Below are 11,492 nucleotides of genomic sequence, written 5' to 3'. Positions count from 1 at the left end.
TTGGGGTTTCAACTTGAGTACATGAAAGGAGGAATCCTTGTGGATCAAATGGCATATACTGAAAAAGTACTCAAGAGATTTTATATGGACCAGGCTCACCCATTGACCAGCCCAATGGTCGTGAGGTCCCTTAATTTGGACACGGACCCATTCGGTCCTAAGAAGGACGATGAGGATGTCCTGGGTCCAGAAGTGCCATACCTCAGTGCCATAAGAACATTAATGTATTTGGCTAGCCACACTAGACCAGATATATGTTTTGCCGTAAACCTCCTATCATGATTTAGTTCTTGTCCGACCCAAAGGCTCTGGAACGGAATTAAACATATCCTACGTTACCTACAAGGAACTAAGGATTTGGGTCTATTTTATACCAATGAAACCAAAGATGGTTTGGTAGTCTTTGCAGATGCAGGCTACTTATCTGATCCACACCATGGTCTGTCCCAAACTGGTTATGTGTTCACTCATGGTGGTACTGCTATATCATGGCGTTCCATGAAACAAACTATAGCAACCACTTCATCTAATCACTCAGAAATTCTTGCCATGCAGGAGGCAAGTCGTGAGTGTGTATGGTTGAGGTCTATGACCCAACACATCCGATCAGATAGTGGAATGGTCAAGGACAATGGTCCGACCATCATATATGAAGATAATGCTGCTTGCATTGCTCAACTCAAGACGGGTATATCAAAGGTGACCAAACCAAACATATTATACCCAAGTTCTTCTTTACTCATGAGTTGCAGAAAGCTGGAGAGGTCAACGTCCTTCAGATCCGGTCTAGTGAGAACTCAGCCGACCTCTTCACCAAGTCATTGCCCACCAGCACATTCAGGAAGCTCACGCAGCAGATTGGCATGCGAAGACTCAAGGACCTTCAGTGATGTCCAAATCAGGGGGAGTAATGTGTGTTGTACTATTTTTCCTTTCTCTGGTTTCCCTTTTACCACATTGGGTTTTGGGTTTTTCGGGAGAGGTTTTAATGAGGCAACATTAGCATGTTACAAGCCCTATATGGTTATGGCATCCAAGGGGGAGTGTTATGAATCATGAAGTGGATGGTCCATACCCTAGACCATACAAGTTCAAGACTAGAGTCCATTGGAGGTTTACATCCCGCCACATGGAAGACCCATTCAACCTTAGTCTTTATGAGTTTGACCATGTCATTATGTAGAGTATCTTTGTAATCAATTCTCACTTTGACTCCACTTTGTATGAACCATTATATATAGTAGTGTAACCAATAAAAAATAGACAACACATTCTCACAAATCTTAACATAACTTCTATTTTAATATAATAGATAGATGTTTCTAACTGATTTAGCTTCTATACAACAACAATATCTACAGCGAATGCGATCTAACATTAACATTCTCAACAGTGGCGAATGTAGAATTATTTTCTTGTTGGGGCAAATCTTACATAAACTTAAAAAGTATAGGTAAAAATGTTATTTACTAAAAGAAAAATAATCAAAGTTTAAACATATTTAACAAACTTTGAAAATTTTGTGGGGGCAATTGCCACCTTCTTGAGAAATGTAGGTTCGCCAATGATTCTCAACATGATGAAACCGGCGAGTCTGAGTGTAGTTGCATCAACTTCATATGTTCAAGGCACTCGAGCTACTCCTGGCCTCGAATCAAAGAGTAAACATTTTGAGAAAAAAATGTCAAGGTTCATGATTCACGGGCATTTTACTATCGACTTGGAGGTAAACCGACGAAGAAGATTCTGAAGAAGGCGAGAAGAGAGAGGAGACTCCCTCCAAAAAGACATAGTTGAAGAGCTTTCTTCTTCTTCCTTGGGCTTAACCATGTGAAAAATTGGAGACAGGACTCTAAAATGGATTCACCATCAAGGTAATACACCTAGCAAAAAAAAATACTATTAAGATCAAGCAATGATCTTAACTTCCATGAGACTTGTAGTATCGGAACTTACAGGTAAGCTGTTGAGAAGGACTAGTGCGAGAGAGACGTGAAACGTGCAGGTCAAGCTTCTTTCTACGATATCCGGAAAGGATTTGACGAAGTAGTTTAATAGCCAACGAGGTTGGTACGCGGTTAACTGAACCGAACGTGACATGGCGATCAGATCACCGACAAATACAAACGTCCCGACGCAACTCGAGGTATTAAAATCCATACCAAGTCTAGAACAATCAAGTGATGAGGTTCTTTTATAAGAGATCTCTGTCCATGATATGCCTGGAGATTGCATTGCTTGTAAACACATCTCCCCCTGAAACATCAAATCATCAAAATACATAGAAAGTGAATATTTTGAGGATAATCTCAAGCAACACTCACCTGTGGACACACACAGCCACTATTATCATGAGTCTCTGACGTTGTCACCCATCCATCACCACATTTGTTAAGCTTGACGATATCCTTCGCATCCAAACAAACAGAAACCTCTCTTGGAGCTGCTACATCTGAGCATGGCATAGTTGAAAATGGAGTGAGATCACCAGGACAAACATATCGGTTCTCAACCATCTTCCCCTTGAACCCTTCTTCAACCATAGAGATAGGGACACAGTAACCCTTCCCGTGATGAAACCTCCTCGAGCCTCCAAAGGAAGCATTCGACGTCTCAGTGTTCTGCTTATCCAAAATCGCTGCCAGTTCAAGCCACTCGCTAGGTTTATAAACCCGAATCCCATCCAAGGACACGACAGTATCTCCAGGAGACAAATAACCAAACAACGGCGACTTAGAAGGCACATCCACAACCTACAGAAAGAACCTGAAGCATTAAAGCTTCTACAAAAGAGATCAATAAGCCTAATAAGAATGCTCACCACGAGGCTTTCACCGTGTTTGTAGAAGGGAGACAGCATCACAGGCAAGAGAAACAAACCGAACGCGCAGAGTGCACAGAACTACAGAAAGAAACTTCACTCATGATCAAGATCAAGATCAAATCAAACAAGAGAATACATTAAAGAGAGGAACTAACCACAGCGTTATGCCAAACACCAGCACAGTAAACACGAAGCGCGTTAAAGCTTGGAAGTGACTGCAAGAGATCATGATCAAAAGCCACAAGACCTCCCGGAAAAATAGCTGCGATGAAAACAGCAATGTACTCCATCTGTATCCCTTCACTGCCCACGCTCAACTCATAAGAAAGACTATATCTAAAAGCAGCTCATATACATAAACTGGAGAGTAAATGGTAAGAACTTTATACCTTGCAGCTGCAAGAGCATGACCGAGCTCATGAACTAAAACAGTAATAACTGTTGAAACAAACACATAGACGAAGCCCGAGAGCGACACACGCTGCAAAAAGAAAATAACTTTTAGCTTTTTTTTCATCGAAATTAGGGTTTTGGATAAGCGAGCTCACGGTGGAAGGAGAGAATCCGAAGACGGCGGAAGCGAGGCGGTTGGAGAGTGGTTTAGGGTGGAACTGAAGAAGAAGGAAGAGTGTGACGAGGAGGAGAGACGCGACGCCGAATCCGAGTCCGATTGAGAACCAGATCTTCATCGCGCCGGAGAATCGTCTTCCGAGGCGGGAGATGTGTTCGTTGAACATCGTGATTTTGAGATCGCAGTAGCAACAGGAAGCTTCGTTCTCCGTGTTGCCTCCGTTTCGCGTCGAGAGGACGGAACCGTCGTCGTTTTCGCCGCCGGCGAGGCGGTTTCTTCCGAATCTCATCCGGAATCTTCTCATTCGCCGTCCGGAGATTTCCATCGGTTTAGTGGAGATTGAATTTTTTTCCGGTTTAAGTTTGAGAGCTGGTGATGGTGATAAACCCTTTCCGGTTAGGAGTGGACCGGATTGCACCGGCTATTGACGTAAGGAAGACGGCGTTTAGGTAAACCGAACAAATAAACAAACTATGAAAATGAAATGAAGCGTGTTTTTATTGAGAGCCCAACAGCGAGATGCCTTGGCACTGACATGAAGTTAATGAGGTTCCGAATCTACTAATCACTAAGAATCTTTGACGTAATCAGATATGTTTCCTTTAGTTATTGTTCGGAAGATTGATTACTTCTGGTAAATGGAGGTTATCCAATTTGATCTATCTAACTAAAATAAAAGTCAAAGAGTTTTTACTTTTTCTGTGAATAATAAGAGCAGGAAAGGTGATTTATATGATTTATGACGATGCATTTCCACCTCTTTTTTTGTACACGAACCGAAACAAAAAAAAAAGGAATTTATAAAAGATGAAAAAAAATAAAAATTAAGGATAAAGATTTAAGAAAAATAGGAAATAAAACAGGGGTAGCTTCTCGATAGCTCTTGCTCCACTGGTTCTTGTTGGCCCATCTCGCACGAGCATAACAAGCAAGCCACACGTGTGTCCTCCCTCTCAAAAAGAGAAAATCGAAAACCACAAAGGAAAGAAAAAAAGAACGAAAGAACCAGAAATTACTCGGAGTCGGTGTCCAAATCCTCCATACCTTTCAACCCTCTCCGTTTCTGCTGCTGCTGCATATAAATTACAGTAATTTCAATTAGAACAGTTTTCATTACCTAACTAAACCTCACTTGATCATTACATTTTCTATGTTGACATGCGCCTAAAAGTCGCATAAGCGCACCTAAACATCTCTCTTAACCAGTAAATTTTTATCAAGATCCAATAGTAAATAGACTTTAAATCAACAGGCACTGAATAATAATGTTAGTGTGCTCTCAATCAACCATATAAACAAACAAAAGTTGAAATAATTTTTAAACATAATAAAAATATAGAAAAGCCAGCTTGAGTTTTATTTTATTATGTTTTTCAAAACATTACTTTGCAAACAAAATAAGAACTAGTTTCTCGTCTCTTTTCCTCAAAGAAAGAGAGAAAAACAGTTCATTATTCCCTGCATTAGGTGGGATAGTAGGTCCCATGTCTTGTCCATTTTCTTCGTTCCAATAAAAATACAATACTATTATGTCATTAATAATAAATAAGGTCCACTCAAGTTTGTCTATTATTCACCTTCTCTGCCACACATAACTATTACTATTATATATAAGTATAATACACATAAGCCCATCTATTCCATCTTCTGTTCGTTTATGATATAAGCTTTACTTGTTTTAAAATCTCTTTGGTTATTATCACAAAGCTAAGAACTAAAAAGGGTTAGCAAAGTTAATAGTTTACCTTCTTCACATTTTTCTTCTCCCTAACGTCATAACGGTTCTTGGGCAAATCAGATAACCACAGCCCTGGAAAACAAAACTGTCCGCAAACACAAAGATTAACAAACATTCATTTTTTATGATTTTTTTACTGTGAGTTAAAAAAATGATTGAATACCTGGAGGGATTTATCAATGTTCTTAGCTCGTTTTCTTGGTCGATGAGGAAGCTTTGTGCCTTTCATAACCAAGAAATCTTCCTCCTTCTCTTTCCTAGACAAGGCAATGTAGATCCTTGGCCACTCTGTCACTTCCACTTGCGTTGCTTTCTCTCTCTCTCCATTGTTGTTTGTCTCCAGCTCTGGATGCGCCTGAGCCGTTGATTCTGATCTGTTCACTCTTTGATGCTGTTGATTATGGTTATGATGGAACCCGTTTGGTCTCTGGTTCTGATGATGATGATCTCTGAGGCTCGATCTCTTCTCGATTTGGTCAGGAGACGGTGGAGATCGCTTTGAACCGCCCGATCTGGACACCGTACGCCCGTTATTGATGGTCCTTGATGGTGATCCGTTGGCTGATCGATCTTCTTGATTCCTGGGCATGATGATGACGATGATGAGCTTCAATCCACAGGTTTATTTATTTATTTAAAATTGCACACTTTGAAAGAGTTTTATGAAACGAAGAAAGCTTTTTATTTTTTTTTGGGTGTGTAAAATATGTAGTACCCATTACATATTTAAGAATCAGAATCAAAACGCACACCAAATAAAAGCAAAAAAAAAAAAATTTATCTTATAGGGACCAAAACAGAAAATAGCAAGAAATCTCAAAATCTATTAATATTGTGGTTTCAACAAGGAAACCATACTTGAAGATTAGGTCAAAGAAAGGCAAGAAAAAATACGAGATCTAAAGTTTTCTTATAAAAAAAAATCAAAGATTGAAACTTCTTTTTAATATTTCACCCAAAACCTAAAAACGGAAGAGCCTTGAAGAAAAGCCAAAAGACAATTAAAACTCTGCTTCTCTGTGTGATCCAAAGGGTATTAGTGTAACTTCCAAAAAAGAGTTTTGGATCACCAACTTTGATAAATGCTTTGCTTTAACACAGAAGATGGAACCAACCAAACAAGACCTAGTCTGGATCTCAAAACAACAAGTAACAAAACAAAATTAATTAAAATCAAAACCCGAAAATGTAAAACAGTATTTATCATACATAATAATGAAACAAGTCACGATCAGAGAAAAATGAACTTTTACAGTAACACAAAATCTAAAGAAGTTTTTAAAAGTAACAAATCTGTAAAAAAAGACAAATCAAAGCTTATTCTTACAAATAAGGTAAATAATATATATTCAAAATAGGAAATTTTATAAAGAGAAGAAGATTTGGGGCCAAACCTGGAAAGGAAGATTTGCTTTCCCCCGGCGAAACCGTTTCTATGGTTTGAGCTCCGGTTTGAGGAAACCGGATGAGGAGGAGGAGGTGGTGGTGGTGGCATAGACGGATATACAGATCTTCTTAAAAGCTTGTTCGATTGAATCTTACCGTGTCCAGAAGAAGACGAAGAGTCATCGGGAGCCGCGGTGGCGGTGGTGGTGGAGGATCGGATCTCGGCTCTGGAGACTCTCGATCGCTTCCGCTGTCCCCACTGTAACAGCACATCTCCGCCGCGCTTGGTAGGGGCGGGATCTGTTTGTTGGGAGGATCTGATACGGGCTCCGTCTAGTGATGTGCATGATCCGCCGTTGAATCCTTTTCCGGAGATGGAGTTGGGTGTAATGGTGGTGGTGGTGTCTTCGTGGGGTGATCTTGAAGGTGAAGGTCTCAAGTAGGGCTTCTTTGCTCCGTTTGTGAGGGGGAGAACATCTGGGCTTACTCTCTGATACCTAATCAAAAACAGGCAAACTCAGATCAGGCGTTACAAAATGAGCGTGATTAAAAAGGTTTTTAAGTGAAATTTCTCAAAATGTTTTTGACTTTCTTTATTGGTGGCTAATCCAAATCAGACTCTTTGAGAGAGAAGAAGCTCTTGAATTTTTTTTTTATTGTAAATATCCCCAGAAAATTTTAATAACTTGGCTGCTGGATTCAATATAGTGATCAAATTGAAAACTGCTGCATAGATTAAAAAGGTTTTCATAAAAACTTGAATCTGAAGTTTTTCAAATCAAACCTCAGATCCATAGAAACCAACCAAAACAAAACCAGAATAAAAAACTCAAAACAGTCCGATGGTCAGCGTGTCCGGAAGAAGAACAAAAGCGACGATGAAAACAAAAACTCCGAGAGGCAAAGAAAAAAAAAAAAATTTACAGAAGATGAAGAAGAGAGAAACCTCATCATTATACCCCCCAAGTGGAAACCCGATTCGAGTTTTGTAATGGTATGTTTTTTGGTTTTTCGATCTGTGATTATTTTCAGAAACCTACGATTCGTTCATTTTTTCACCACGCGTGATTTATATCTGATCAAGCGAAACACAGACACCTCGCAGTTCTGCTTTCTCGTACCGATTAGCAGAGAATCAAAAGTAATATATAAGAAAGAGAATGAGAAGTTAAGAAATTTTTTTTTTTGTAGGGATAGAGAGAGATAGAAGAAGAAGAAAATAAGAAACGGAAGCTCTGCGTTAAAAGTGAGGAGAGGAAGAAAAAGGCGGAAGGGAAGAAGAGAAAGATAGTGGGTGCGTTATTGTGTCTAATACTTCTTTTATTCTTCTAAGTTTTCTATTCCAGTCCTTCAGGTTTCTGTGGACTTCCAATTCACACCCCATTGGTTATCATCTTTGCAATAATAGTCTATTATGCGGCTTCCGGCTCATCTTAAGGCCCACTACATAGTTTCTCTTTCCCAGCCAGGCAACGTGTGGTTTAAAGCGTCTCCACTCCCTACTACCAATTTGACAATAGACCCACGCTTTACACTAGCGTAGAAGATACACATGCAAACTGAAATTCTTCTCGACAGGTCGTATGGTTAAACAAAAGTCGAATCAAAATTTGTTGGTTAGCCAAACTAAACCAGTATTATTAAAATTGAACGAATTACAAACGAAAACCTGAAACCAAATATAAATAGTCCACCAGACCAGCACATAAAAGGCAAAAAGATCTGCATAAAAATATAGATTGATCATATAGATTCAAAGCAAAAGTTGTTTCGCAGCATCGAAGAACAATATAATCGACCTTTATAAAGGGACTCATAGGCAAATCACTCCAGCTTAAACCCCTAGACTCATATCTAATGGGGCTGAGGAAAGTAACATGTCTTTTGGCTCTTGTTCTGACTAGCGGAAAAGACGTGGAACTGATCTTTTAGGTGCTTTGCCTTCGAGCTTTAGTCTCCTATAGGACTCTCTGATATGGCATGGTCTGATAGGTCCTGAGTCGTTCCTTTCTCCCATTACAACTCTAGCTGCAAACCAATTTGTTCCATCAAGCAACTAAGCTTTCACATATATTCTATGTTCAAATTTCGAAAATGTTACCTGTTTCCACGAGTTCACCGACAAACATCTTAGCGATACCACAGTTAACGATTATAACTGGCATACTGATCTTCTGACTCCCTGTCACTCCCTGTAATAACTGCATCCAAAGAAACCGCAAAGCTTATATGGTTCATGTCTTACCGAAACAACAAGATGATTTCGATTGTGTTCAGAGTACTTTACCTTCCTCATGTTTCCTTTTTGAAACGCAGATCTTCTAAAAGATTCATATCTGCTCATCTGATCCTCAGTGAACTGCGACAAAATGACCCTGAAGTATTCCCACAATCAATCAATCAATCATGTTCAAGTTTTTAATAAGAAAATCAAGAAACACTCACTGCATCTTGGCCATCTTCGCGGGATCAGCTGTAGTTGGGTACTTGGTTAGCTCAGCTTCCATGTTCTCTTCCTCTTCTTCTTCATCTTCATCCTTGTTCTTCCCGTCAGCAACAGCAACAGAGGATTTGAACTTCTTCGGTTGACGGCGAACACCTACGTCTCTCTCACTCTCTTCCGGAGCCTGCTCGATTTCAAGCCGTCCCTCCTCGTCATCGCCTCCGCCTGCGGGTGATTCCGGCGGCGATTCCTCTTGCTCCTCCTCTATCGCTGCTTCAAACGGATCTTTAGAATGCTTCATTTTATTGTGAAACCTAATCGAGAATCAAATCAATCGAATCTCAAACTCAGAAGCGAAAAGATCAGTTAAAGTTTGCAAGGTGATAAACGCGACGAGATCATTAGCGAACCTTTGAGAAGCTCTAAAGAGATATCCAGATCCGATTTTTCAAGAGGCGCAAATCAATCGAGTCCGGGAAGCTCTGAGAGGAAGAAGACGCTGCTATATGCGTGCTCTAGTTGGTTTAATCGAATCTATACGATGAATCCAAACCATGAATCTGAGAACCAGATATGGTTTAACCTAAATCCAATCCAGGGTTTCTTACCTAGGAGTTCTCCTGCAAAAATAAAAAAGAGTTTCTTAACTTTTTAATTGTTTCTTATTTTTTCGTAAGAATTCCGTCCTAAGAAATCATGGATAATGATGTTTTTAGAGCATAATTAATCTGGGTTCTTAGTTAAAAATTGTTTCTTATCGGAAGTTAAATAAAGATTTTAAGAACCGGTTTTTAGATTTTTTAATTAAAAATTAAGAAGCAGTTTCTTAACTTTCGATAAAAACTACATTCTAAGAACTCCGGGTTAATCGTGTTTTAGATCCGGTGATAATTGATACTTCTACCGCATCGTTTCAATTGGACTGGGCTTGGTTCAAACGACTGACAAAATTTTGTGCGACATGTTAACATAAGTCTACCTAATACCTGGATTTCAAATTATTTTCAAATATAAACGTTTTAAATGATGGAAAAGGCTAAAATGTTGAAAACTCGATTTTAGTTCAATTTTACAACTTAATTCTTGAGTGGATATGACAGTTTTAAAGAGTAAGAAGTATATTAAAGGTGAATGAGTATTAGTCTGAATATTTGAAAGAAATATAAATATTTAATATGCATTTTATTTTAATCAAATATTTTAAAGCAAATGATTTAGATGGGTCCAAAAATATTTTATTTATCAGAGATATAAATTACATTAAATATATTAATGTAATAATATTATATCAAAATTAATTATAAGTATAATATATATATAGTATATATATAAGTATATGAATAATAATTTTGGTATTACAAAAGAAATTATCTAGATTATTTACATAATTTTTCGGTCATATATATTTACATGACCTATTTTGTTATAGGTCATATATATTTAAATGACCTATTTTGTTATAGAGAAATTTTATAAGATGACCTAAATTTTTTTTATCACAAATGTAGTTTTCAAAAGTTAAAATGCCCAAAATGTTTCATGAGTTAAATATACATTTATATCTCTGACTTAAGATTTAAATTTGATGGTGAAATTTTGAGGATGGAATTTGAGATTTAAAAAATAATAATAACTAAATGCTTAAAATTTAAAATAAAAATTATAAAACTAGTTTTAAAACAAAATTTTGAATTTCAAAATAAAACTTTGAAAATTTTGAAAAAAATAAATCGAATTCAACAACATATAATTTTAAAATATAAAAAATTAATTTAAATTGTTATTTTATATTTATATGTTTATAAAGTGAGAGTATAACGATTTTTTGACTCTTTAATAAAATATTTTTGATCATTTTTTTATAGATTCTTTTAGTCAAATAAACTATTTTAATGTCATTTGAGAGAATTGTCATTTCTTATACGTAACAGTCAAATAGTCTCTTCTGCTAAAACTCATGATTGATTGACTGATTTTTGATTATCATATGAATTAGTTGGAACCTCTTTTGTAAATTGCTGGAAACGTGTTTGGTAAACAAATTGGATTTTGTATTACTTCATTTTTTGTCATCTTGCTTTATTAAAACATGGATAGAAGGTGTTCAAAAAAAAAAAAAAAAAAAATGGATAGAAGAAACCTTCAAAAAGTTCAGAAGCAACTAAATACATAACATATAGCTGGTAAACGTATATATTTTTTTAAGAGAATCTTCTTCTTCCAAACATAGGATTTAATGTTATAAGAAATTACTTATCAATAATAACATCTATTTTCGTCAAAATAATAATAAGATTTAATATTATTAAGACACAATTATCTTGATAAATATTTTTTTGATATAAAAAATATAATTTCTTATATGTCACAAATATTATTAAAACACAATTATCTAACTGTAGATACTTTCAATTGAGTTTCTCGTAGTTTTTAGAAATCTAAAATTATATATGTAATAGTTACTAACTTTTAATTATTCAATATATATTTATTATTTCATAATATGTAAGAACATAAAATACATAAAATA

The 11,492-nt window shown here is 36.9% G+C and overlaps 3 protein-coding genes across 6 annotated transcripts; all 3 read right to left on the bottom strand.

The window, feature by feature from the left end:
* Nucleotides 1–1,296: 1,296 nt before the first annotated feature.
* On the bottom strand, nucleotides 1,297–3,855 carry LOC106306359 (membrane-bound transcription factor site-2 protease homolog). Of its 3 annotated transcripts, XM_013742959.1 has the most exons (8): nucleotides 3,373–3,849; nucleotides 3,214–3,305; nucleotides 2,980–3,127; nucleotides 2,822–2,902; nucleotides 2,325–2,753; nucleotides 2,163–2,256; nucleotides 1,957–2,082; nucleotides 1,617–1,883 (listed from the first exon to the last, which is right to left on the bottom strand). In XM_013742959.1, exons 1-8 carry the CDS (start codon nucleotides 3,718–3,720, stop codon nucleotides 1,870–1,872), a joined length of 1,332 nt encoding a protein of 443 aa, XP_013598413.1. In that variant the 5' UTR covers nucleotides 3,721–3,849; the 3' UTR covers nucleotides 1,617–1,869. The 3 variants fall into 3 exon arrangements, with proteins under 3 accessions (XP_013598405.1, XP_013598413.1, XP_013598421.1); XM_013742951.1 differs by having other exon boundaries at nucleotides 1,297–1,883; nucleotides 1,957–2,256; nucleotides 3,373–3,847; XM_013742967.1 differs by lacking the exons at nucleotides 1,617–1,883; nucleotides 1,957–2,082 and having other exon boundaries at nucleotides 2,106–2,222; nucleotides 3,373–3,855.
* Nucleotides 3,856–4,104: 249 nt separating this feature from the next.
* LOC106306378 (serine/threonine-protein kinase pakA-like) lies at nucleotides 4,105–7,805 on the bottom strand. Of its 2 annotated transcripts, none has more exons than XM_013742980.1 (5): nucleotides 7,466–7,805; nucleotides 6,528–7,016; nucleotides 5,297–5,714; nucleotides 5,141–5,218; nucleotides 4,105–4,467 (listed from the first exon to the last, which is right to left on the bottom strand). In XM_013742980.1, exons 1-5 carry the CDS (start codon nucleotides 7,471–7,473, stop codon nucleotides 4,408–4,410), a joined length of 1,053 nt encoding a protein of 350 aa, XP_013598434.1. In that variant the 5' UTR covers nucleotides 7,474–7,805; the 3' UTR covers nucleotides 4,105–4,407. The 2 variants fall into 2 exon arrangements, with proteins under 2 accessions (XP_013598434.1, XP_013598442.1); XM_013742988.1 differs by having other exon boundaries at nucleotides 4,105–4,464.
* A 420-nt stretch (nucleotides 7,806–8,225) lies between these two features.
* LOC106343632 (transcription initiation factor TFIID subunit 11) lies at nucleotides 8,226–9,521 on the bottom strand. Its single transcript, XM_013782903.1, has 5 exons — nucleotides 9,373–9,521; nucleotides 8,965–9,276; nucleotides 8,807–8,894; nucleotides 8,621–8,720; nucleotides 8,226–8,547 (listed from the first exon to the last, which is right to left on the bottom strand). The coding sequence occupies exons 2-5, from the start codon at nucleotides 9,261–9,263 to the stop codon at nucleotides 8,420–8,422; spliced, it is 615 nt and encodes a 204-aa protein (XP_013638357.1). The 5' UTR covers nucleotides 9,264–9,276; nucleotides 9,373–9,521; the 3' UTR covers nucleotides 8,226–8,419.
* Nucleotides 9,522–11,492: the final 1,971 nt, after the last annotated feature.

This window comes from Brassica oleracea, chromosome C1, assembly GCF_000695525.1.
Source record: "Brassica oleracea var. oleracea cultivar TO1000 chromosome C1, BOL, whole genome shotgun sequence".
Taxonomy (NCBI): domain Eukaryota; kingdom Viridiplantae; phylum Streptophyta; class Magnoliopsida; order Brassicales; family Brassicaceae; genus Brassica; species Brassica oleracea.
Note: the sequence above shows the minus strand (reverse complement) of the source record. Positions and strands in the feature narration are given on the sequence as shown.

Coding starts and splice junctions, on each gene's coding strand:
- LOC106306378 (XM_013742980.1), bottom strand. Junction 5,715..6,527: donor AAGCAAATCTTCCTTTCCAG/GTTTGGCCCCAA, acceptor CATCATGCCCAG/GAATCAAGAAGATCGATCAG. Junction 4,468..5,140: donor AGAAGAAAAATGTGAAGAAG/GTAAACTATTAA, acceptor ATTTATATGCAG/CAGCAGCAGAAACGGAGAGG.
- LOC106343632 (XM_013782903.1), bottom strand. CDS start 9,263: ATGAAGCATTCTAAAGATCCGTTTGAAGCAGCGATAGAGGAGGAGCAA. Junction 8,721..8,806: donor AAAAAGGAAACATGAGGAAG/GTAAAGTACTCT, acceptor CTTTGGATGCAG/TTATTACAGGGAGTGACAGG. Junction 8,548..8,620: donor CGGTGAACTCGTGGAAACAG/GTAACATTTTCG, acceptor ATTGGTTTGCAG/CTAGAGTTGTAATGGGAGAA.
- LOC106306359 (XM_013742951.1), bottom strand. CDS start 3,720: ATGGAAATCTCCGGACGGCGAATGAGAAGATTCCGGATGAGATTCGGA. Junction 3,128..3,213: donor CATGCTCTTGCAGCTGCAAG/GTATAAAGTTCT, acceptor GAGCGTGGGCAG/TGAAGGGATACAGATGGAGT. Junction 2,257..2,324: donor GTGGCTGTGTGTGTCCACAG/GTGAGTGTTGCT, acceptor TTGATGTTTCAG/GGGGAGATGTGTTTACAAGC.